Genomic DNA, 27,594 nt, shown 5'->3' with positions numbered 1-27,594 from the left:
GAGATGCCCTCTTTTATAGGAACATGATTCCTGACCTTCAGTATGTGAATCATTTAATAGGTAAGGAACAGCAACAACACAAAAAAGCAACCTGATTCCTATCTATCTTGAAGTAGACATCCTAATGAATCTGAAGATCAGATGATTTCTTCCCACACTGTCCCCCCAGGATGCTAAATCATAGTCACAAAGTTTCTTTGCTTTGCTTTACCTCTCAGAGTCTGATCTTATCTCATTTATGGGTAAATCTTAAGCCCTTATAAAGGTCTATGAATTGAGGCACAAAATATTCTGTTTTAGGTGCTGTCTGTTGATTTATCTTTCAAACAAATACATGCCTTCCTTTAATTTCCACTTTCAAAAAAACTTTCTCTGCAGGGGGAACAATGCAACATCGTGCCTGATAATATTGATGATATCGTGGCTGATCTGGCTCCAGAAGAAAAAGATGAAGGTACTCCCGATTGTTTTTATAGTTTAATTACATTTTTGCTACACAAGCATTCAGTTTATTTCACCCTCCAGTGTATCTTGGATATATCATCTTTGTGATGATACAGCCAAACAAGAATGTGTTTCTAATGCTGAATGAGAAAGAAACCAAAGAAAATGGATTTATTGAAGGGGTAGGAGTGAGAGATGGGATAATTAAAGGAAGAAAATCCTACAAGAAGCCTTAGGTAAATGAGATTATAGATCTACAGCCAGAAGCACATAAACCCAATCCCCTTATTTTACAAATTGGGAAATTGAGGCTCATGAGGTAAAGTGACTCTTGGGGTTCTCAAGGTAGTGACTATCAGATGTAAGATTTGAATCCAAATCCTCTAACTCCAGGGCTCATTCCATTGTACTACATTGCTTTCCAGTTGGGGAGGGGATAGGATTAAGGACATCAAAAGAAAATTGGCCTTGATAAGGAGTCACACTTCTTTCTCTGAGCCAAGAGAGAAAGAAGAAAGGATAGATGAAGACAGATGTTTTGAAATGGGGAGAAGTATGGAGGGGGCTCTGATTGAATGATATGAATGGAGGTCATCTACTTTCACTTATTTATTTGTTGTTTAAATTAAAATAGTCAAGTAACTCCCTTCCCTCCCCTCCCCTTTTAGAGAAGGCACCATGGGGCAAAAAGATAAGTGTATACATAAAACTTTGTCTTATTTCCATTTGTGAGTTCTTTGTGTGAAGGTGGACATAAACAAGTCATTCTACAAACAATATTTTTATTGCTGTTTATAATTTTCTTTTGGTTCTGCCTGTTTCACTCTGTAACTTCATGTAGATCTTGTTTTTTACCAAAAATAACCTGTTTGTCATTCCTTACCTTGCAGTCGCATTCCATCACAAGGGTATATAAGAGTGTGAAACTGTATATATGTGGCAAAGAAGAGACAGGATTGCAATAATTGGGGTTTTAAAAAATAATTTTAATTCTTTTTAATAAATTATATATAAATTCATATATATAATTTTATGTAAATTTTAATAAATAATGAAATGCTTTTAACTCTTCATTGGATATCAACTGTTTCAATGACATCAACAGATGCTAACTGAAAACCTACTAAATCCAAGACCTAATTCTGGGTGCTATAAGACATTTAAAGAGGGGCAAGTGGGTAGCTCAGTGAATTGAGAGCCAGGCCTACAGACAGAAGGTCCAAGGTTCAAATCTGACCTTAGATGCTTCCTAGCTGTATAACCCTGAGCAAGTCACTTACCCCTGATTGCCTAGCCCTTACCCACTTCTGCCTAGGAACCAATCCACAGTGTTGATTCTAAGATTAAAGAAAAGGGTTTAAAAAAAAGACATATAAAGATGTTTAGATGAAACTGAATGTACACATACACATGCATGTGTACATACAAACAGTATTTACCTATTTATATATATAGATGCCCACACACACACACTTTGGTACCTATATATGTATATTCAGCAGTTTCAACTAAAAATCTTCTAGATTGGCAAAGGACATCATTGTACATTTTATAGTTCTTAGATTAAGGTCTTGGATTAAGTAGGTTTTCAATTAGTATCTGTTGAATAAATTAATGAACCAGTTGATATTTAATAAAGAGTTCTTCCCTAAAATGATTGTTAATTGCTAATTTTTATAATCTATTTTTCTATCTGATTTTCCTTATTTAATCATCCTTTCTCTCACTCATGGATCTGTAGACTGTTTTCATTGGTTCCTTCTCATATATAACTACAGGTTGTTAGGTCTCCCAAGCCCATATAAAAGTTTCCTCAAATGTACTCTTTGAGCAAGCAACTATCCTATCTCCCTTTTAAGCTAAATTCCTCTAGTAGCATACACTTACTGCAGTCTTACTACTCCCTCACTCCTCAACAAAGCACAGGACATATTTGGGAGACAAAGTAGTACAGTGTGATTGAAGTGCATAGAAGAGTGCAATATAAAATAAGATGTCAAAGGCAGAGAGGTATCGAATTGCAGAAGGCCATGAATGTCAGCAAAAGTAGTCAAGATTTTACTCTAGAGGTGAGAAGGTGTCATGGGCAATTTGGGGACAGAGAAGTGATGTGAAAAGATTTATGTTGAAGGAAGATTAAGCAATCTGGCAGCTGTGATGAAGGATGAGCCAGAGAGAGAAATAGCAAATGAGGAGACTTGTTAGAAAGTTATTTCTTAGTCCAGGCATGTGGGGATGAGAGTCTGTACAGTTATTAATAGTGGGGATCAAGAAGACTCTCTAGGTGCAGAGATATTGGACAGAGGGGTATAATCTATGTGAGTTGGAAAATGATTAGATAGATGAGAAATAAAGATGAAAGAATCTACGATGCCATCAAAGTTTTGAACTTGAGAGATAGTAGTAGTGCCACACAGAAATAGTGAAGTCAAAAGAAGCAGTTTTGGAGAAAAATAGTAAGCAAACTTTCTGACATGCTGAATTTAATGTGCTGATTGGGCATTGTAATGGATGTTCTATTCTGATGCTTAGGAAGATGATGATATCAGGAGCTGAAATGATAAACTGGGGAATCATCTGGATAGAGGTGATCATTGAAGCTATGGTACTAAATGACATTGCAAAGAGAGGGAAAGAGGAAAAAAAGAAAATCAGGTACAGAACTTTGGAGAGTACTCTTATTAAGGGTTTAAGAAGATGAAGAGTTAGGTAACAAGACCAAAAAATGAAGAAATAAAACATTTATAGCAGTTCTCTTTGGGGTGGCAAAGAACTGGAAATTGAAGGAATGGACATCAATTAGGGCAGTGATGGACAAACTGCCGCCCCCTGAAATATTCTATCTGCTGGGGTGACATTATTCCTAATCTGAGGAATACAATGAGCAGGATACAATACAATGAAACATCAAAAGAGTTGCCTTAGAAACAGACTGACAGATGAGCATCTCCTTCCTTTGGCCCCCTCTTTAAAAAGTTTGCCCATCACTGAATTAGGGAATAGCTAAACAAGTTGTAATTGTTATGGAATACTACCATGCCATAAGAAGTAACAAACAGGTTAATTTTGGAAAAAAGCATAAAAATATAAAGTAATGAAGAGTAAAACAAATTGAATCAAGAGAAATCTATATACAGCAACAGAAATATTGTTTGAAGAATGATTCCACCTCCAGAGGAAAAAACCAATAAATAGAAATATGATATAGTTTTATATATGCATATATCATTTTGTCTGATGAGCTCTTCTCTAGTGAGGGAAGGGAGTTTACTGGATATTTCAGTGTAATAAATAAATACTTTAAAAAAGGAACTTAATTTTTTAAAAGGGTAAGGAGAAACAGAATGCTGTGCTAGCTCTAAAACCAAAGAAGGACACAATATCAATTTAGGGGGAATGTTCAATGGTGCCAAATGCTACAGAGAAGTCAAAGAGGATAAAAACCAATAAAGGTCCATTTAATTTGGTGATTGGGAAGTAATTTGTACTCCTTGAAAAAAGAGTTTTTAGAGAGTCCTGAAAGCAGAAGTTAGGTGGCAAGAGTTCAGGGAGAATAGTTTCTGAAGAAGTGGGAATATTTGATGTATACAACTTTTTGAAGAATTATTCTCTTGGTTTCTATGATGCTTTATTTCCTGGTACTCCTTCTCTAGTCATTACTCTTTCTTTTGCTGAAGGAAGGATGGATGGGTGGATGAATATATATACATATATGCATATATATATATTCATTCATTCATTCACTTGTTTATTTATTTATTTGTATGGTGTCTATATTTTCTAGATGTTGCACTAAGCAATTTACAAATAATATAATATTTGATCCTCACAGCAACCCTGGGAGGAAGATGCTATTATTATCCCAATTTTAGAGATAGAAAAACTGAAGTGAACAGAAATTAAGTAATTTATCCAGGATCACACAAGCAAGTAAATGACTAAGGCAGGATTTAAACTCAGGTTTCCCTGATGCCAGGCCCATCAGTCTGTCAACTGTGCCATGTAGTTACCTCATCCCTCCCCCTTAAGACTTTACACACGTATATATACACATATACACAAATTTGAGGAGGGGGGCATCTCTAACAGATAAGTGGGCAGTTAGATGCCATAGTGGATAGAGTACTGGGCCTAGAGTAAAGAAGACCAGAGTTCAAATCTTATTTCAGACACTTACCAGCTATGGGCTCCTGGGCAAGTCACATTACCCTGTTTGCCTTAGTTTCCTCATCTGTAAAATAGGGATAATAATAGCATCTCCCTCTCAGGGATATTATAAGGACAAAATAAAATAATCTTTGTAAAGCACCTAGCATATTACCTAACACATAGTAAGCTTGATATAAATGTTAGCTATTATTTTATTCTAACTTTTTATTCCTAAGTCATCTTCTGAAGATGTGTATATCGAAGAATTTGGTTTATGAATCTTATAATCAGGATTGACAACATTTGTGTTGTTTGAAGTCATTGCCTCTTTTAAAGACACTGATGCTCTGCCTACTAGAAGTCCCCTTTCCCACCAGCCTCCTTCCTAGATGTTTATATTTTCCTCGATCCCACCCAACTGTTTGTAGGGTATTGTTTTTAGTATGTCAAATCTTCTTGATTTTATCAGTGTAGACATTCCTTTTGCAACCTTTATGGCTGAAAATTTCTTCCTTCCATATTGTAATAAGGAATAAGTCAAGGTAGATAGGTGAAAAGCTTAGAAAAGTATATTGGAAAATGCAAGCTCTACCTTGACTTATTCCTTATTACAATATTCAACCTTGGGATGCTAGATCAGGAGCCAGTAAGTTTTGGGTTCAAACTCTGCCTCAGGCTCTTGCTCACTGTATGATCCTGGATATGTCATAAAACCTCTCTGAGCCTCAATTTCCTCATAGTATCCCTTCATTTACAGGGTTGATATGAGAACCAAATGAGATTACATGTAGATGGCTTTATAAATTTGAAGTGTTAAAGGAGAGTGAGGAAGAATGATGATTTTGTTGGGATGATGTGCCTCTATAACAAAAGATACCCCAGCTTGGTGTGATCTTTCTGTAGTCTTCAAGGAATTAAGGTCATATTCAAATAACCTCAGTGAAACACCTGGGTAGGACATTGGTGGAAATTCTGGAAGTCCCATAGAACAGAATTTCTAAGTGAGGTACCATTTATGATGGGAGATGACAAGAAGAAAAAAATCTAAAGTATTTCCCTTTCAAAAAGTCCAGAATATTTCTGACCAGAATCCTTGAGTGTCAAAAAAAAAAAAAAGAAAGAAACATAAGACCTTACCGTCATGGTACTGACAGGCAATGGCCACACAGAGAGAGCAGGTCTTGCTTCCACATCAGCCTGTGTGCCCCTGGAATAATGCATGCACAAAATCTTTTTGTAGGTATGAAGGGAAAAATAGCTTTAACAATTGCTTTAAGAAGACTAAACCTTCTTTTCAGATGACACCCCTGAGACCTGCATCTATTCCAACTGGTCCCCATGGTCAGCCTGCAGTTCATCCACATGTGACAAAGGCAAGAGGATGCGACAACGCATGCTGAAAGCTCAGCTTGACCTCAGCGTTCCATGCCCTGACACACAAGACTTCCAGCCATGCATGGGTCCTGGCTGCAGTGATGAAGGTAAGGATTTGGTCAATATAGTGTGTGACTGGCAACGTGAAGACCATTCAAGGCTAAGAAAACTACAACTAAAAGTGATGGTAGCCAACAGATAATGGAGTTTAAAATGGTTTATTGGATACTATATCCTTTTTTTTAATATTCTTTGTTGCTAAATTCTTGAACATAGTGTCTTCTACTTCTCAAGGTGACTCTAGCTCATTTCCCCTACTGGGTAATGTTATATTTTCATTGAACTTCAAAAAAAAAACTAATAGCAATTCTCACAGTCTGCACTCTTCCGAAGGCAAATTAACAAAATCTTCTCTTTCTCTAGGACCCCTTTTTAACTTCTTTCATAGCATGACTTATTCTTAATTTAACCCATGCCAACTCTTAATGACCATTTCTTCCTTTTCTAAGTACTTACAAACTACCCTTTTAAGAATTGCTTCCAGAATTTTTTCTAGAAAAAAAAAGCCAAGTCCACTAATCAATCATTTTATTTGCACTTGTACTTATCTAATTATCATTTGGTGGATCTTTTCGGTGACCGTGATTCTCTACATCATGGATGTTTATCTCAGTTGATGTTTATGACTCAGTTCTTCTAGTATCTCTTATTCTACCCAGCCAGTATAATACCAGTGAAGAGCAAATAGCAAGAACAGCTATGATATCGGACTAGATATTATTTTGTTTATCCGAGCTTATTCCAATTCTTATCACCAAAGAAAAGTGGCTGGGAATTAAGTTGGGTAAGCTTACCCCTTGCTGCAATATGGCTATGGGATAGGTATCTCATCCTTCCCAGGACAGAAGAGGATGAAGAATTCTGGAAACTTCTGGTGGCAGATTTTCTGCATCTAGATTCAGCAATCTTTCATGATTCCTCTACAAGAAGAATAGGGCTTCCAACTTAAGTGAGCTCCATTATCATTTGGGCTTCTTTTTAATGGGTTTTCTTATTCAATTAAGTGTTTTGATAAGGATGCCCCCAAATCTCCTTATCCGAAGTCCAACTATCAATATTATGGAATTAGGTCTTAATCAGTGATACATGTAAAACCCAGTGGAATTATGCATCAGCTAAGGGGGGTGGTGGGAGGATTTGGAGGAGAGGGAAAGAACATGAAACATGTAACTATGGGAAAATATTCAAAATTTAAAAAAAAAATTTAAAAATAAAGGTAAAGCCATTGCCAATCAAAAAAAGAAAAATCTCATCCTAACGTACATTTACTATGCCTAAGTCCATTATGAGCTTAGTTTCATGGATTTGAGTCAGGAGGTAGAGACAGAAGAGGATGACAATTTGAAATGTTCCTATTTAAGGAAGTATAATTTTTTAAATAGGAAAAATAGTCATGCCTTTTCAGGAAGGATATTTCTAATTTATACGTCACCAAAATCATGAAGAAGACTCTTAGCTATATCATCAGGCACATAGAAGGGTATGTTCTTTGTGTGATCATAGAACCTTTTGCCTAGTGGCATAGTAGCTAGAGTACAGGACTTGGAGTCAGAAAGAGCTGAGTTAGAGTCTTTACTCAGATATTTACTCGCTGTGTGACCTTTTGCCTATGTGTGCATTTACTTTCTCATCTATAAACCAGAGATGCAGTACCTGCCCCACTGAGCAGTTGTAAGGATTAGGTGAGATAATTTGTGAAATGGTTTGTAAAATATAAAGCTCTGTGCAAATAATATTATTGTTATCTCATTAGACATGTCAGGAATATAGCGGGAGTTAGAACATAGCTCTATAAAATTAAAATCCAGACCAACTCACAATCTTCTAGTTATCATGATCATGGAAGAGTGTACCAAATTATTAAATTACACACAAACTTGAGCTGCTATTAATAGGGAACAGAGTACTTTGGAGAAATTTGTGTTTCTTCAGCTGTAGAAATGTTTATTTTCACTCTAATTCCCTTTTTGTCCATCTCCTTGTCTTTCTTTTCCCATCCCCAACCCGAGTAATTTGTGATTCACAGATATATATTATGATGGGAAAGAAGAAGGGTCTGGACCTATGATCTCATTGATACAGGGAATTTCCAGCAAAGGAAATTTCCTGTAACAAAGCAGATTGGCACCTTCTCTGCAACTTAAGGTCTTAGAGAGCTGCCCAGGGCACTGAAAGGTTGGCTTGATGCCAGGTCTAACTGGCTCCAAGGTTGGTTCTCTGTGCACTATATGACATTGTTTCTGGTCTCTGGTGATGATTATTGTCTACACACCAATGACATTAAATTTTGCTTTTGCTTCATTTCTTTGATATTTCTTTTTTCCTGCCTTGGAGTCTGCAGAGCAGCTGGCATTTCCATCTTTCCTGTAGCACCCTGATTTAGAGCCAAGAAGGATGTCTAGGAGATCCCTAGCCCTAGCTAAAACAACTCTCCTTCTGTTGTAGATGGCTCCACCTGCACTATGTCAGAGTGGATCACCTGGTCACCATGTAGCATCTCCTGTGGTGTAGGGATGCGCTCCCGGGAGAGATACGTGAAACAGTTCCCTGAAGATGGCTCTATATGCACTGTGCCTACTGAGGAAACAGAGAAGTGCACTGTCAATGAGGAATGCTGTGAGTGCGAGGCTGATGGTGTCTTTCTCTGTGTCATGTCAGATAGCTTAAGGCAGGGTCACTGAACCTTTTTATGTATGCCATGGATCCCTTTTGGCAGTCTGGTGAAGCCCATGGACTCTTATCAGAATAATAATATTGGTTATCTACATTCATAATGGAAGGAAATATTAAATTTCATTTAGTTGTTAGAGAAAAAAATGCAAATGGTTTGTCCCATTCCATTCATGAAAGTCTTTTCAGGTTTTTCTGAAACCATTCTGCTCCTCATTCCTTCCAGCACAATAGTATTCCGTCACTATCATATATTACAATAGATTTAGCCATTTCCCAATTGATGGACATCCCCTCAGTTTCTTATTCTTTGCAGCCACAAAAAGAGCTGCTAAAAATATTTGTGTAAAAACAGATCCTTTTCCCTTTTGTTGATCTCTTTGTGAAATCTTATCCATGAGCTTCTTGGGGGTCAGCAGACCCCAGGTGAAGAATCCCCACCTTCAGGAGCTCCAAACCAGATCCCTTCTCTAACTCTTCTTCCTTTGTCTCTTTCCTTCTCACAAAATGGACCAGCTCCCAGCAGTTGCCTCACCACTGAATGGGGAGAGTGGGATGAATGCAGCGCGACCTGTGGGATGGGAATGAAAAAGCGACACCGAATGATCAAGATGAGCCCGGCAGATGGGTCCATGTGCAAGGCAGAAACCAGCGAGGTGGAGAAGTGCATGATGCCAGAGTGCCGTGAGTCTTCCGTCCCCATCGAAAGCCAGCAAGGCTCAGGAGGGTGTCCTTTTGGTCCCTTTTGTGCATGTCATTGCTGCTAAAGGCATCCCTCAGTCCAGCCTTCCTCTCCAAATACGGAGCCGAGGCTAGAGGATCCTATTACCAAGTAGGCTTTGAAGGGTAAAGCTAGTGGCTAAGGCTCCAGGAGACAGACAGAGGAACAGTATTCCCAGAAGGTGGGCTTCCTACAGTAGGGTTTGTGCCCTGCCACAGGGGAAGCATCACAGCCCCAAGAATATTAGACTAGATGATTTCTGCCAGCACCCTAACATACACCATGCCCTATGGGAAGTAACCAATTGCATATGATAAAATAGCACCAATAATATTTTAGAGATAGGAGAGATATAGATTCAAGTCCTGACTCTGCTACCTTCTACCTGTGTCACCTTAGAAAAGTCACCTAACTTTCCCGGGCTTCAGTTTCCTCAGTGACAAAAGGAGTGGGTCAGACGATATGAGCTCTAAGCTTCCCTCTAGTTCTGTATTTAAAATCATAAAAAAAGTTTGTAGTCCAATTGTTCCCAATATATTTGAGTATAAAGATCTCCAACACTAAAAAGTACTATATGATGATATATGCTATTCATAACTATTCACTTTAAAAAAGATAAAAAAAACTGACTTAGCTAATACCCAGTATATGATTGCACCCACCCAGTATAAGTTAATTTAATTTAAATTTATATTTTGTTAATCATAACAGCCTCTATATTTATATGAACATGTGAGAAATGTTTTAAACCAAGTTATCTAATGAGGAAACTGGTTGATTTGTAAAATAAAGTAACTTTGATCAAAATCAGTCAGTAGGTATGAATTAAGAATCTATATGCCAGGGGGCAGCTGGGTGGCTCAGTGAATTGAGAGTCAGGCCCAGAAACAGAAGGTCCTGGGTTCAAATCTAATCTCAGACACTTTGTAGCTATATGACCCTGGGCAAGTCACTTAACCCCCATTGCCTGGCCCTTGCTGCTCTTCTGCCTTAGAACCAATTCCCAGTATTGATTCTAAGATGGAAGGTAAAGGTTTAAAAAAAAAAGAATCTATATGCCAGGCACCGTGCAAGGTTTGGGGATAGAAAGAGGGATTGGATTTATGATTCTACTGATATGGGAAATTCCTTCATAAAGAAGCCCCCTCTCCCAATGTATCACCAGACCTCTCCTACCATTTATGGTTCTTTGATAGTCTTTTGATCACTGAAAGTTTAAGTGACTTGCCCAGGAATTTCATCATAGAATTAGACTAAGGGAAAAGGAAACAGTTCTTGCCACCAGCCTCCCTGCAAAAATCCTACAATATAGTTTGGGGAGACAACACATGCAAAAACAATCATATGCAAAAAATTCTTTTATCTGTATCTATGCCTATATACTTACACTCTAAGAACTGGAAAGGGCCTAAGGGGCCACTGAGTCCAACTCGGGCTTGAACAAGAATTCCTGTACAACATGTCCAACGACCTGGTCATCCAGGTTTTGCTGAGATCAGGTTCACCACTCTTTACTTTATACATGAGGAAGCTGAGGGCACAGAGGACTGAAGCAACTTGACCAGGACCACACATCCAGTGAGTCACAGAATGAAGATTCGAACCCAAGTCCTATACCTGCAAATTCATTGCCCGTGTCTTGTTTCAGCAGTGTCCTGCTAAGTGTCCTACGGTAGCATCCCCTATCCTCAACTGTTTTAAATACTAATATTAGCTACCTGATAGAATGGAATGGGATGAAGAGGAAGGAAACGCCTCCCCTAATAGTCAGTATGGGAGTGATGTATTATACAACTTTTTATTCCACAGCGTCAACTCTTAGTCAAACACACCTTGACATGGCTCAGCACCCCAGTCAGTTGATTTCATGAGAATACCCTAAATAAACCTGTCTAGAGAGAAGTCAGAATCTAAGGATGAGGGAAAGGTGCATCAGGGTTTCTTCTTTATTGCTAACAACTGGCTCTTGGACTAGATACCATCCCTTGCTTGCTGTCTGCATGGTCGGAATGGAGTGACTGCAGTGTGACCTGTGGGAAGGGAATGAGGACCCGCCAAAGGATGTTGAAGTCTCTCGCTGAGCTTGGAGATTGTAATGAAGAGCTGGAGCAGGTGGAAAAGTGCATGCTGCCAGAGTGCCGTAAGTGAAGGATCTGAGTTTCTGTGTCATGCCCACATGCCTCTGTGGCTCTCTGTCTGCTTCCTCTCCAACTTTACTTCTTCCTCTAGTTCTTTCTCTCTCATCTGAAAATGCATGGCTTTTAAGACAGACCTAACCCACTAACCTTTAAAGGAAATGTGAGATTTAAAATTATTTCCAATAATATAACCAATCCTTAATTGTGTAAAGGTTGAATACAAAACTGGTACATTTTCCTGACTTCTTATTTGTCTAAGTTACTCTATAGCTCCTACCTTGATCCTGCCAGCACACATACATACTCTTTAAGGAACTCAAGTTGGGCAACTCTATTAGGGATCTAAAACTCAGCTGCTGTCCTTAATCAGCAAGCAGTTATTAAGTACCTACTATATGCCAGGCACCAAGCATATTCTATACTGTCTTTTGAAGATAAGAGAAGGCCATTTAATTTATCTAAGAATATGCCTGATGATATATCAGTTTCTGATTTCTGTGACTTACTAGGCACACCACATATGGTTGGTTCCTTGGTTTTCATTGAAGAAATTCACCAAGAATAGTAAGGATCCAACTCTACTGATAACACTCACTTTCCTTTTTTGCCAGCCATTGACTGTGAGCTCACCGAGTGGTCCCAGTGGTCCGAATGTAACAAGTCATGTGGGAAAGGCCATATGATCAGGACCCGGATGATAAAGATGGAGCCACAATTTGGAGGAGCTCCCTGTCCAGAAACTGTGCAACGGAAAAAATGCCGAATTAGGAAGTGCTTGAGAAACCCATTGATCCAGAAAATGCGCTGGAGAGAAGTCCGTGAAAACAGGAGGAGTGAATCCATGAAAGAAGAAATTGATGGTGAGCAGTACCCAGGTACGTCTCTTCATTGATAGAGCCAGGCTATGGACCTGCCAGAGAAGAGAAGCTTAGTCTTCTTAGAGAAGACAATCTTAGGAAGGGGAGTTCCCTTTGAGACAGAAGATATATTATCCATCAATCAACGAATATTAGGTGCCTGCTAGGCACTATGCACTGGGCAAAACACTGGGAATACAAAGTTAATCTAAAGAAAAGAAGAGGAAAAAAGAACGAGCCTTTGCCCTCAAGGAGCTTCCTTTCTATTGCATGTCCTTGTTTGAGAATATACAAAACAGGTACAGCTAAAGGAATCAGGGAAGGTTTCATATAGAAAGCTGTGTTTTGAGAGAAAATGGAAATTTTAAGATGCTGAAGAAAGATGAGAATGCATTCCAGGCAAGAGAGATGGGATGTAGAATAATGAACTGGCTTATTTGGTTGGATCATGGTCTCCATAAAAAGGAATAATGTGAAGCATGCCAAGAAAGCCATTTTCTATGGCCCAGAGAGTGTAGAAAGAGAAGTAATAAACAGCCCTCATGTTAATAATAGCAGTGTTAGCTGGAGTTTCCTTCTACCTAAATTGAGATTTTCCTGTTAAAAGGAAGGATTCACAAAGGTTATGTTGTTGTTGTGTTTTCTGTTTTTCCATAGTGTCTCCCCTAACTGTTCTTGCTCAGAGCCCCTGGGGTCCCTGTTATTCTCAATGACTAGCTGCCAAGATGCCATTCTTTTCCAAAGTGTTGAGGGATTTGGGTGAGATGATTCATGCTATCAGTGGGGCAAGCTTTTCCAGAGCAAACAATCCAGAGAAAACAATAGAATTGCGGTTATGTCAGCAATCTGATGGACCCCTTACTGAGCCAACAGCAACATAAGACCTGAGCAACAAAGATAGGGCTGATTGGAAGAAGGAGATGCTATTAAGTCCATTAATTAATGGATACTATGACTTTAAAATGATGCCATGCAGCCCCAGTCAAGCTATAGTGAAGCCTTAAGGTGTTGTATTCGTTTCCAAGAAATTACACAGGATGATAGGGCTGGAACTGGAAAGGATCTTAGAGGCCAATTAGTCCTATTTCCCAGTCACTCATTTTACATATAAGGAAATTGAGGGCCCATGAGGTTATATGCCTTGCCTAAGGTTATAATAGGTAGTATACATCAGACTTGGGATTAGGTCTTCTTAGTCCAAAGCCTATGTCCATTCCACTGCACAGCGCTAAATACAACTCATGGCTTAGCACTCTGGGTTTAATCAGAACAGCTCCAATCTGTGAAGCTACTATAATAACTAGTATGTATATAGTACATTAGGATTTGCAGAGCATTGTATCTGTTCTTTGATTCTTGCAACTCTGGGAAGTGGGTGCCATTATTAATTCCATATTTCAGTTGAGCAAACTGAGGGTTAAGAGCTTAAATGGCTTGCCTAGAATCCCATAGATAGTAAGCAGCTTAGCTAGGATTTGAATTTATGTCTTCCAGACCCCAAGTCAAGGACAATAGATATTAAGCCTAAAACTACAAAACTGCTTTATCTGTCTCTGTCTTTCTCCTCTTCCCCAACTTCCTGGCTTATACTGTTTTCCATCCAGAGTTGCCATTGAGATAAGTATTTTTTATCAGCAATTTTAAAACATGAAGCAAAAGAATAGTAGATTCAGTTAGATGAATTTTGAGACTACCTAGACTACCACCTCGGAAATGAAAAGAAAATCGATCCCTTGACTTCACCCATCAACCCCAAACTCCCAAATTCCTTGGCCAAAAAGGAGATATTGACTGAAGAGAGCTAGAAGAAAGTGAACTGGAAAATTAGGGGCGGGGAACAGAGAAGAGACTAGACTGGAATAAGTATAAAAGGAAAAATAGACATGGCAAAAATGATAACCTACATAAAGAGAGGATTCTGAAATGGTACATCTGTTCTCAAAATTAATTTTGAGGTTGATTTTTCAGTAATTACCATAGGATATAGTCTTGTGAAAAGTGAATATCACTTTTCCCACTGGGGACACTGAAAAATATATTTATCTCAAATGATATCAATATGGTCAGTCAATTAGAATTTATTAGGTGCCTTCTATGTGCCAGGCACTGGAGAGATTTTTGAAAAAGGCAGGAAATAGTCCCTGTTCTAAAGAGCTCACAGTCCAGTGCACAAGGCAATATACAGACAACTATGGACAAACAAGATATATATATATACAGGAGAAGTTGGGAAAAGTATCAGAGGGAAAGCACTAAGATTAAGCAGGACGTGGAAAGACTTTTTTTGTGGAAGGGGAGATTGTAGCTGAGACTTGAAGAAAGCCAGAAGGGACAGATGAGGAGGTAGAGAAAATAGGCGCTGATGTGCCTTAGGAGTAAGTAATGGTAGCCAACATTTGTATAGAACTTACCATGTGCCAAGTACCTTACACATGGTCTCTCATTTGATCTCCATAACCACCCTAGGAGGTGGCTTCCATTATTATCCCTATTTTACAGCTGAGGAAATGGAAGCAATGGTTAAATCACTTGCCCAGAGTCACACAGATAGTGAATGTCAGAAATCAGATTTAACTCAGGTCTTCCCTGATTCCAGTTCTCTATCTACTGCACTACTAACTAAGTGATGCAATGGATAGAGGACTGGACTCACCCCAATACTATCAAGATTATCAACAGGCATGCAACCATTCCCCCCCAGAGAAAGATATAAGTCCCAGTCAAAAGCTCACTACTTGGTAAGCTAATCAAGTTGACCAAGGTACCCCCCAAAACACAACTGCCAGTTTGTTACTTGGTTCTAAAAGCTCATCATTATTATACAAAGGCAATAGAAAAGATATCTGGAGATCCATTTGGGGGATGGTATCCCCAGAATTGGTATGCCTTAAAATCAAAAGAATAGGGCACCTAGATAAGTGAATAGAGCACTCACCCTTGGAGTCAAGAGGACCCAAGTTTAAATGCAGACGCAGACCCTAGCTGTGTGACATTGGGAAAGTCATTTACCCCTCTTTGCCTCAGTTTATTCATATGTAAAATGGGCTGGAGAAGGAAATGACAAACCACTCCAGGATCTTTGCAAAGAAATTCAAAAAATGGGATCACAAAGAGTTGGATGCAACTCAACAACAGTAACAAAAAAAATGTCAAAAGAGAAGCTTAAACTGGGGAAGAGACAGAAGAAATCATAGATTCCAAGCCCTTTATTTTACACTTTAGGACACTGAAGCCCAGAAATGTTAAGCAACTTGACGAAGGTCACACAGGCACTAATAGAGCTAGAGCCAAATGCAAGTCCACTGGACTCTGTGTCCTGAGCTCTTTCTACTGTCCCACATTTTCTTCTTTAATAACTATAATAAAAAAGTGGTTATGATCAAATACTCCCACCATCCATCTTTATAAACCACATTGTTCCTATAAATAGATTCCAGGACCTTTTCTGTACCCTGGACACAACTAGGAATACTTATGTTCTCATAGCAAAGTACTGTCTTCTGAGGCTCAAAAAATATTTTCAAGGCTGTTTCACTTGACTCCTTTGTTCTTAAAGTTAACTGTTTCAGAGAGCAAATGCATTATTCAGGTAACAATATAATGTGAGGGCAGAATTGGGGTAGTGGGTAGAGCACTGTACTTTGAGGAAGAAAAACCTGGATTCATATCCTGATTTGGACACTCATTGGCTGTATGACTCTAGTCAAGTCACCTCACTTCTGACTCCTCAGTATCCTTATCTGTAAAATAAGGGGTTGGATTCAGTGGCATCTAAAGTTGAAATTATGATCCCTTTGAGCTCTAGTGAGGACATAGACATAAACGAATCATGATGGTGGAAGCATAGGAGCACACGTAACATTTAGAGTGAGAAGACATCATGTATTCCCACTTCATCATTTCATAAATGGGAAACTTGGGATTAGTGGACTTCCCAAGGTCACACAGTAGGATCTGACCCTAAGTGTTCTGATCTGAAATCTGGTACTCTTTCCAATAGCCATCCCACAGAAGTACACAATGCCACTTGCAATTGCTATAAATCATTTTTGGTATTATTCAGTTGTTTCATTGTGGGGTTTTCTTAAAGATACTGTAGTTTGCCATTTCCTTCTCCAGCTCATTTTACAGATGAGGAAACTCAGACCAACTTGCCCAGAGTCACACAGCTAGTAAGTGTCTGAGATCAAATTTGAACTCATGTCTTCCTGACTCCAGACTCGGTGATCTATCCACTAATTAGTTGCTTCTGGGCAACATTAGCCAGTTAAGAGGGTTCAGCTAATGAGAGTTACTAGCTGGGTTCTAGAAACTTTACCTTAAGGTCTTAATAAATACCTGTTTTGTGTTTTAGGCTGTAGGATGCGCCCATGGACCGCCTGGTCGGAATGTACCAAACTGTGCGGGGGTGGGATTCAGGAGCGCTACATGACTGTAAAGAAGAGATTTAAAAGCTCCCAGTTTACCAGCTGCAAAGACAAGAAGGAGATAAGAGCATGCAACGTTCACCCCTGTTAGCAAAACACTGGCCTAAGAAGTTTACACACTCTGGGCTCGATGGAAAGTTGGTTTTGGGTTTGGGTTTTTTTTTTAAAGAAATGCAAATTGTGTATATTAGTTTTCATTTTTGCAGTGTGGTTTGCTTACTAGGCTTGCTGGCGCAGGCAATGAGTCCCTTTTAAAAATACTTCCTCAGAGACGTACGCTGGGCATCATCTCCCGGAGCTCCAGCAGCCCTTTAGTGCAGAAAAAAAAAAAAAGAAAAATCCTAGTGGGTCATTGTGGGTCACTGAATTACTAAAACAGATTGTGTCCATGACTGTACAGGAGAAGTAGACCAGTGTCCTAGGAGAGAAAGAGGAAGGGGAAAGGGAAGAAAGATGGAAGCAAGGAAACTTGTTTCATGTGGAGAAGCATCTGTGTATTTGAACCCGAATTAATGCTGCCTAAGCAGTGTGTGTCGGTGACAGCCCGAGAGTATGGAAGGGTCAGAATTCAATCTCTGCCAGACCAAAGGCACCACTCTCCTTCTCTCCCCTGGGGTAAACCGATCTTCTTCAGGACGATGGTCCATTTCTAGTATCTTTGTTATTAACTTTCTCTTTGGATCTCCTTCGGTTGGCAGGTCTTATGTGGAGACATCAGCAATTCCGTTGCATTAATTTTCTTTTCGATTAAGAAATAACAAAACACATTTATTTTTATTATATTCAACTCAACAGACAAGAGTCATTAAATGCAGACCATTTGCAGGGTCCATAGTTGGCAAATGGAGTAGGGAGGGAGGGTGCAAAGATAAAAAAATGTGATAAACTCTGCCTCCCAGGATCTTACCATTTTTTAGCAGTGGGAATAAGAGACAGTATTACCGATAAACAAATTGGCCAATGGTTCATATTGTAAACACTGGTTAGAAATGGCTGGATTTTTTTAAAGACACTTTTTCTTGATCTCTGTGTTACATTTCTTTTAGAAGCCAACCTTTTAACCTTTTTGACATAGGGATGTACCCTCCTGTACTATCTTCATGACATCAGAACTGTGGAGGCTGCCCTGGGTCCTCCTGCCCCTCAGATGGTCAACCATTTACTCAAGCTGTATTCACACAATTTTGTCATTTTGAAAGGCTTATTCATTTTTAATAATTTTTTGAAATGAGAAATTAATTTGCAGTTAAAAAACCTATTTTTCATTAAACCATTTCCTTTGTACCTTAAAACATCTCTTAATTTGAAAAGTATATATTGGTGACCCAGAGAGCTGTCAGAGACCACAGATACTTTCCAGGGGAAATGGACCTGAGTTGAGAGAGAGCCCCAATCTATTTCCAAATATTTATCTCTAGGGGGATTTGTCATGAAAGCCTGCAATCATAGGCTTTGGTACTAGGACCCAGGGGCAATAACCTAAGTGCAAAAGGGACTTTTCTCCCTAGTGTCCCCAAACTCCACTGTGCATTACAAATTCCCTTGTAAATAATGACCCCTTCTTGGAGGATGACTTCGTGGCTCCAGGGATCCACTCTTCGGACTCCATCCTAGACTGTTCTTTTTCCTTGAGGCCTTGGTGTGAAGGGACCAATATCTCACTGAGGCCAATTCTGTCTATTTTCATGTCTTGAGATTTGTTCCTTAAAATTCCAGGTTAATTTTCATACCAGGGCTTTTATTACTCCTTTCTCCAAATATTTACATGGGGTCTCTATGAAATATGTACAATACTTTGAATGTCTGAAATTCTTTGAATATCCATCCTTCAGGAAGAATTTCAATTAAATTTGTCAGGACAGTTTCAAATATTATATACAGAAGCTCTGTATGTGAATATATACATTATTTTCTTTAACATAGGAGACTGTTCAATAAAGATGTCATTGTGGTTGCCTGGCATGTTTTTTTTTTAAGCTAATCAGTGATCTGGGTATTTGAACTGTCTTATTATAAACCCCAGCAAATTCAACTATTTCCAATAAAAGATGCAGAGAGATTCAGGCTCCTCTTCTATCATTCTACCCATCCATTTGCGACATCTAAATGGCTTCCAAAAGAACCTTTGAACTGGCTCTAGGTTTCTATGTGCTTTTGTCCAAACTTGTGATTTAGAGGCATAGATCGTTGCTGAAGTAGGATGCTCCTAATAAAGAATTCCTTCTATTGATTACAGATCTCTAGAGATCCATCTTTGCCATTTATAACTTTCAAAAGCTGGCTGAAAAGCACACATGAAAAGCAGAGTTGGAACTCATGTCTCACTGACTCTTAGACCAACTCTCCATCACACTACTCTGTCTCACATGTGTACTCTAATGTTTTAGTAATCTGTTATTTCATCAGCATAAATACTCCCAGAAAAGCAGCTTGTAATCTTGTTAGAATTTAGTAGAAGGTTCTCAGCAATTACTCTGGCCCCAAAATTGATCACCCTAAAGTCAACCAAGCTGGGAGCAGTTCCTTACTTTGACTGGTACTCTACTCATATGCCACACAGTCCATTTTTGCCCAGTCCATCCCTGAAGGCATTTCAGCTTATGTAGGAATCACCAGATCTTGTTTTGCTGACCCACCGTCTTTAAGAACCCATGGTTCCCTCTACACAAATGAGGCATTGAAGTATAATTTTTAGGACATATATACCCATTTACATACATATGCACACATAGCACAAAACATGAACTTATTAATTTTTTTAAATAGGAAGGAAAAGAGTAAGAGATTGCGAAAAACTATATTTAAAGGGCCAATTTTTTGGAAGATCACTGCACTGCTCCTAATAACTGTAGTACAGAGAGAGGGGGGTCATAGCAGTTTTTACAGGCTTTGGCTGAGTTCTGTTATAATTATTGGAGGTCTCTTGATCTATTTGAGATGGTAAATTGATGTACAGAGAGAAATAAGAAGACCCTTCTCCCTTATAACAGTTGCCCAGGCAGGATCCTTCAGGTCTAAGAGGTATAATCCCTTCAGGACCCACCTGGGGTTAATTGATATGTTGATTTGGGCTCTTTAGCTAGGATAATGCCTTGTATTCTGACTGCTATTTCTCCCTTCCCAAAATAAGCTTTGAAACTGCTTTAGGAAGGTACTTTAAACTTTATATTAAACAAGAAGGATATGGGTAAAGGACTGTGGTATAGGAGACCCTATTCTAATGGTTACTAATAAAATCTCAACTGCTGGCGAAGAATCAATGTAGCTTCCCTCTGGTTTAGCCTGGCCAGGACTAAACCAGAGTAGGTAAACTGCTGGGATATCTTTGACTTCTTCTTCAATAGATCTTCAGCCTTACAGTTGAGTTATGCCCACCCTTTCCACCCTCTTCTTCATCTCCTGCCCACTTCCCGGATCCCTCCCAGGCCCTGGGAAACCTAGATATCTAGATGATGAAACTCCTAATATCTCGGGGCAGTAGACACCAAGGTGGTGGTCAGGTACAGGTTGGAACGGTATCTCAAGTACAGGAAGAGTTTGCAGAGAGATGTTGGCACTCTCTCACTCCAAGACCAGGATCCACCAATCTCCAGCCTCATGCACAGGTCAAAGACCCAGAACTTCTGCTCAGGATTCTCAACTGCCCCTCCTCCTGCCTTTCGCATGACTTCCCTGGGAATATTCCATCCAACTGACTTATTTGTCAAAGGTGATCTTCAAGCTCCCAGAGATTCAATATAACAGTTCTGATGTCAGTTAGGAGTTTAGAATCTTGGAAGAAAGTTTCAGTTGGACCTGGGACGTTGTGGAGAGAGCCAGGGCCAGCTGAGCTGCTTCTTCTCCTTTCTAAAGATTGAAAATTTAGCCTAGCTTTGGAGTATTTATTTGAGATTTGTTAATTTAGATTAAACCCTTTGAATCTCCATACCCTACCTCATTTCCCTACCTTCCTTCTTTTACCTAATGTCTGTGAAGAGTGGATAAGGAGAGTGAATCAAAGAGTAGTTTCAAATCTGTGAGGGTTTAGCTATACTCTTGCAGTACTTTATCTAAAGAGGTTAGGTAGTTATCATCATATTCCCTTTTGATTTCAAGATCACCTTGAGAGTTGAGTCAGGGCAGGACCTTGCTCAAACCCCATCTCTGCCTCCCTTCCCCCACCTGAGGTTTCTTTAAACAACTGTTGAGGCTTCCTTTAATCCCCTTTACCTGACAATTTAACCTGAGAAGACAATAAACCCCTTTTGTGTTTAAAACAGACCTGTTAGTTACTTTGCCAGTTAATTAGTAAGAAAAGGGAAGAAGAGGAATAGAGCCAACATACTCTGGGCTTGAAGGGAAGTTGGGGTATCTATCTTGAAGGAAGGTGTAACTTCAAAACAAGTCCCTTCCTGTGAAATTAACTAGAGCCTGTAGTTAATTTCAATCAATCTATTTCCTTCAGTTTGTCTTTAGTCTAAGTGCTAGTCTATAAGCCCTGCTGCTCTTTGCCTGTTTAGATTAATTCCTCCTTTCCCTGAAGATCTTTGTTACCTTCAGTGTTATGCTCCCTGACTTCAGCCTCATATTATATCCTGAATTTCACCATTACATGCTACCTGCAACTCATATTATCTACCTAGCAAGTACCTGACAACATCCCTTCAAATCCCCTTTAACCTAACACCTTTCCCAAATTCTCCCATAACATAATCTACCTCTGAGTATCCATTGGCCAAGGAAAATAATGATGTCATTGTTTTGATAATTCATTATCTTTCCATTGATAATTTTTACACCTCAACTAGCTGTCTATGCTACTGAATGCTGGCACAGTAATTCTAAGAGATTCTATCAATGACATGGTCAAACTACTCTAGGACTTCCTGCCTGTACCATGGGAGTCATTTTGTTTTTTTTTCTTGGATGACTTGGGTTCTGTTGAAGATTTGATCATCAAATTATCACAAATATATTTTACTAAGGTATTCTTCAATGTAGATTTTTTTCCTTTTTAACAAAATTTTTCTTTATTTTATTTTCAATGAAGTTTGATTATCAAACAAGCAATAGTCCAGAATCAAAATAAAGGTATCACCTACTATTTATTGGGACACCCTCTTTGTTTGTGAGTAATATACTCTAATAAGAATTGCCAAATTGATAATGATTATGGATATTCTAATCAATTGCAATTCAATATTAATTCACTGGTCAAAAAGTTAAAAAATAATAATAGCTTTTATTGAATGCTTTAAGATTTAAAAAAGCACTTTAGGTTTTCTCATTTGACCCTTACAGCAACCCTGGAAGGTCTTATACTCATTTTACAGATGAGAAAACTAAGCCTTATGTGTATTGCCCAAGATCTCAGGACCTGAATTCGGGTGTTCCTAACCCCAATATCAGTACTTTGTTCATGAAGGATCCTAGACATTTTTCCTAAATGATATGTTGGATCATTCACTTGTCTGTCTCTATTTCATATATAGCAAAACATACTTTTGAGACTGATACTGAAGTCTTTTTAATTATCATCTTTAGAAAGCAAATGATTTTATGCCTTGATCACTGTTTGTACTCTGTTGATATTCAATAATTGAGCAGAGGGATAGGAGAAGGGAATGGAGACAAAGCTATTCTATGGCCTGCTATCTTTACAGATAAAATCTGGAGACAATAAATAAATGGGAGTAAGTGGAAAAAATGTGTCAAATCGTTAATCCTGGAATCAGTCATTAGTAAGAAATCAAACAAAAAAAAACCACCTATTAAATGCCTAAGAGCTGCCAAGAACATATTATAAGTAAGAAATCAAATTCTTCCTAATACTTTTCTTACCATGGGCCTGATTCATGATAATTATTCTCAATGTTCCTAGACAAATGTCCTGGGCTTTTTGTTGTAGAAAGCAAGCCCTGAGAAAAAGTAGATTCATAGGCTAAATCTATATCTAGAAGAGATCTCAGCTATTTAGTCTGATCTCTCCAATCACAATTTATAGAAGCAGAAACTGAGGTCCAAAAGGGATAAGTGATTTGCTGAAGCCATATAGTTAAAAAGCATCAGAGGTGGGATTTGAACCTCGGTCATCTGATACAAGAACCAGTGCTCTTTCACCAATCTTTTATTGTTCCTCCCATTCCATTTCTAAATCACTAAACTGTAGCATGAAGCAACATTGGCTCAGTCCACTACAAATTCATGATTACTAAATTCATCTAAGTCTTCACTTCTTCCTGTAACCTTTTTATACCTCTTTGATACCTTATCATACTTTCCATAGTAACTGTTGCCAGCCTTCTCTTTCCTGAAGCCCCCAGAGCTACTACCACATTCCCTCCTGCCACTCAAGATTCAAGAGAAGCATAAAAAAGCAAACATGAAAGAGTAATTATAATGGACTCAGTAGAGTTCAACTGTTCACATTCCTATATGGGAAGATGGTACATGTAACTCTTAGGAACTTAGTCATTATTAGGGCTAATTAAGAGGAGTTTACATAGATGGAGGGTATGAGTATAAATTGATTATGTTGGAATAATCTCAAAAAAATGAAATGGGGGTGAAAGATGCACTAGGAGAAGGGAGGAGAAGTAGGATGGGGATGCCCTCACATAAAAGAGATGAGCAAGGAAAAACTTTTAAATCAAAGAGAAATGAGGGTTGGGATAGCAGGCAAGGATTGAAGCTGACTTTCATCAGAAATGGTTCAAGAAGAAAAAATACATATACACATTCAGTTGTTCATAAACATAGGAGGGATAGAAAGATAAAAAAGGGGAGACCAAATTAATGGAGGAAGTAGAAGCAAAAGAGAGGAAGGACAGTATAAAGAGAGTGAGAAAAAAGGATAATGGAATAGAAGGAAACTTACCTTCATAACTGTGAGTATGAAGGAAATGATCTCACCCATAAAAGAGAAGCAGAAAGCTAAATGGATTAGAAACTAGATTCCAACAAGGGACACACTTGAAAAAGAAAAACACACAGAGTTAAAGGGCTGGAGAAGAATTTAATGTATTTCAACTAAATAAAAATGGCAGAGGGAGAAATCATGATCCCAGAAAAAGCAGAAATATACCCAATTAAAATACAATCCAGGGACACTACATTTTCCCTTCCCCAAAAAATGTACTATAGGCAATAAAGTAATATAAAAAAATTAAACGCAAGTTTCTCTGATAAAGAACTTGTTTCTCTAATATGTGCTGAGTATAGAACTGAATCAAATTTATAAAACTAAGAACCCTTCCCCAATTGATAAATTGTCAAAGAATATGAACAGGCAATATTCATAGGAATAAATCAAAACTGTCATATGAAAAAAATGCTCTAAATCACTACTTATTAGAGAAATGCAAATTAAAACAACTCTGAAGTACCACTAATAAATGTTAAAAATAATAAAAAGGGGAAAATAGGTACACTTATGAACTACTGGTAGAATTATGAACTGGTTCAACCATCCTAGAAAACAATTTGTAACTATTCCTAAAGGGATATAAAATTGTGCATACTCTTTGACCCAGCAATAGCACTGTTAGATCTAAAGAGATCAAAGAGGGGGGAAATGACCTAATGAATAAAAATATTTATAGCAGCTCTTTTTGTGGTGGCAAAGAATGGTAAGTCAAGGGGATGCTTCTCAACTGAGGAATGACTGAACAAGTTATGGCATATAATTGTGATATAGTAAAAAATGAGGAGGTGGTTTCAGAAAACCATGGCAGTATATATATGAACTGCTATAAAGTGATGTGAGGAGAACCAGGAAATCATTCTGTATAATAACTAACAGCAATGTTGTGGTGATGATCAGCTGTGAAAGACTTGGCTACTCTCATCAATGCAATGATCCAATGCAATCTCTAAATACTCATGATGAAAAAAATTCTTTCAACCTCTGGAGAGAAAACTGATAAGCTCTGAATGTAAATTTAGATATAATTTTCTCAATTTAGCTTTCTTGCACTTTTTGTAACTATAGCTAATATTGAAATGTTTCTTGTGATTTCACATGTAAAAGTCATATATATTTCTTGCCTTTTGAGGGGTAAATGAGGGGGTGAGGAAGGTAACAATTTAGAAGTCAAAATTTAAAAGAAAAAGAATTATTAAGGAAAAAAACAAATTCATAAAAATAAATTAAAAATAAGTATTGGACTACCTGAAATATATGATCAAAAAAGAACCTACACATTATATTTCAAAAAATTATAAAACTGCCTCAATATCTTGGAACCAGAGGGCAAAATGCAAATGAAAAGAATCCACCAATCACCTTCTGAAAGATATCTCAAATTTTATGACAGCCAAAAATCCAGAGCTCCAAACTTTAGGAGAAAATACTTCAAGCAGTCAGAAAGAAACCAATCAAATTCAATGGTGCCAAAGTCATGATCACACAACATTTAGTATTAAAGAAGTAAAGAATTTAGGATGTGATATTCCTGAAAACAAAGAAGCTAAGATTACAACCAAGAATTTGCTACTCAGCAAAACTAAATATAATCTTTCAGGGGTAAAATGAATATTTAGTGAAATAAAGAATTTTCAAACATTTCTGATGAAAAGATTGCAATTGAATTGAAAATTTAACATTCTAAAACAAGATCCAAGAGAAACATAAAAAAGTAGATGTAAAAGATAAATTATAATAGTCTTAATAAATTTAAATTTTTTACTTTTCTAAGATGATACATATAGCTCCTAAGAACTCTATCCTTATTCAGGAAGTTAAGAATCTATATAGACAGAGGGCATAAGTTCATTAATATTGGAATGATTTCCCAAAAAATGGAGGGTTGAGAAAGAGAGATAAACTGAGAGAGGGGGAAGGCAGAGGAAAACTAGAATAAATCATCTTACAAAAATGAGGTCCATATATATATATATATATATATATATATATATATATATATATATATATATAATATTCAGGGTCAAATGACCTTTGCAATCTAGTGTTTGATAAACCCAATGACTCTAACATTTGGAAAAAGAACTCACTATTTGACAAAAATTTCTGGGAAACTAGAAAACAGTATGCAGAAACTAGAACAATATTTTTCGCCCTTTACCAAGATAAGGTCAAGATAGATATGTGATTTAGACATAAAGGATGATACCATTACTATATTAGAGGAACATAGAATAGTTTACCTGGCAGATTTATGGAAAAGAGAAGACTTTTTGACCAAACAAGATAGCATTAGAAGATGTAAAATGAATAGTTTTGATTATATTAAATTAAAAAGGATTTGTATAAACAAAACCAATGTAACCAAGATTAGAAGGGAAACAATAACTGGGGGAAAATTTTAAAGCAAATTTCTCAAATGTACAGAGAACTGAGTTAAGTTTAGGAGAATACAAGTCATTCTCCAGTTGACAAATGGTCAAGGCATATGAACAAATAATTTTCAGAAGAAGAAATTAAAGCTACAGATAAACATATGATAAAATGTTCTAAATCACTCTTGATTATAGAAATGCAAATTAAAACAATTCTGAAGTACCACCTCACACTATCAAATTAGTCAATATGATGGTAAATGAAAATGATAAATGTTGGAAAGGATATGACAAAATTGGAACACTAATACATTGTTGGTGGCAGGCAATTCTTGAATCCTACTCTCACCATAATTGGCTCAAAGAAGAAATAATATTCACACTCAGTTGGGTATAGGAATTTATATTACTCTGTAGAGAAATAGGATGGAAGAAGGATAAGAAAAATGGGGGACTGGTAGAAGAGAGGACAAATTGGGGAAGGCAGTGGTAAGAAGCACAATAATTGTGAAGGGGGAAAAGGATGACAGGAGAGAAAGAGAATAGTAAATGGGGAAAATAGGATGGGAGGAAATATCTAGTCATCATAACTGTGAATGCAAATGCTAATAAAATGGAAGCAGATAGCAGAGAGGATTAAAAGATAGAAGCTGACAATATGTTATTTATAAGAAACATGTTTTAAGCTGAGAGATACACACAGAGTAAAGATAATGGGCTGGAGGAGAATCTATTATACTTAAACATAAGTTTAAAAAAAAGGAGAGGTAGAAATCATGATCTAAGGTAAAACCTAATTAATAGAGATAAACCGAGAAATTACAGCTTGCTAAAAGGAACCAAAGACAATGAAGGATTATCATTATGAAGCATATATGCACCAAATGGTATAGCATTCAATTTTTAAAAAGTTATATGAGTTATAAGAGGAAATAGACAGTAAAACAATACTAGAAGAGAACTTCAAATATCCATTCTCAAAACTAAATAGCTCTAACCTAAACATAAATATGAAATAAATTAAGGTGGTAAATAGAATTTTTGAAAAATTAGATATGCTAGATCTTTGGAGAAAGTTGAATGGGAATAGAAAGAAATATACCTTTTCTCATTATTCCATGATATTTACACAAAATTGACAATGTGTTAGGGGATAAAAATCTCACAGCCAAATGCAATTAAGCAGAAATATTAAGTGCGTCCTTTTAGACCATAATGCAAAAGAACTGTATTCAATAAAAGGCTGTGAGAAGATAGATTAAAATTGGAAACTAATAACCTAATCATGAATGAATGAGGCATAGAACAAATCAAAGACACAATAATTTCATTAAAGAGAATGGCAATAATGGGACAATATACTATAATTTATTAATGTTGTAGATAAATTAATAAGATATTTAAAATTAGGTATTATTAGGAGGCTTATCAAGCAAGGCTGGGGAATTCTAAATGGAATGGGGAAGGAGGAAGTGGCT

At 37.6% G+C, this 27,594-nt stretch overlaps 1 protein-coding gene across 1 annotated transcript in view; it reads left to right on the top strand.

Moving 5' to 3' along the window:
* SPON1 (spondin 1) overlaps positions 1-17,996 on the top strand; it is a 401,779-nt gene extending 383,783 nt beyond the window's left edge. Inside the window, exons 10-16 of the mRNA XM_044680980.1 lie at positions 379-454; positions 5,892-6,074; positions 8,473-8,643; positions 9,214-9,381; positions 11,394-11,558; positions 12,168-12,431; positions 16,768-17,996. Coding sequence (XP_044536915.1) covers positions 379-454; positions 5,892-6,074; positions 8,473-8,643; positions 9,214-9,381; positions 11,394-11,558; positions 12,168-12,431; positions 16,768-16,931 — 1,191 coding nt within the window. The 3' untranslated portion in view covers positions 16,932-17,996. The remainder of the gene's footprint in view (positions 1-378; positions 455-5,891; positions 6,075-8,472; positions 8,644-9,213; positions 9,382-11,393; positions 11,559-12,167; positions 12,432-16,767) is intronic.
* The last annotated feature ends 9,598 nt before the right edge of the window (positions 17,997-27,594 follow it).

The sequence above is a fragment of the Gracilinanus agilis genome, chromosome 6, assembly GCF_016433145.1.
Source record: "Gracilinanus agilis isolate LMUSP501 chromosome 6, AgileGrace, whole genome shotgun sequence".
In the NCBI taxonomy this organism is placed as follows: Eukaryota; Metazoa; Chordata; class Mammalia; order Didelphimorphia; family Didelphidae; genus Gracilinanus; species Gracilinanus agilis.
Note: the sequence above shows the minus strand (reverse complement) of the source record. Positions and strands in the feature narration are given on the sequence as shown.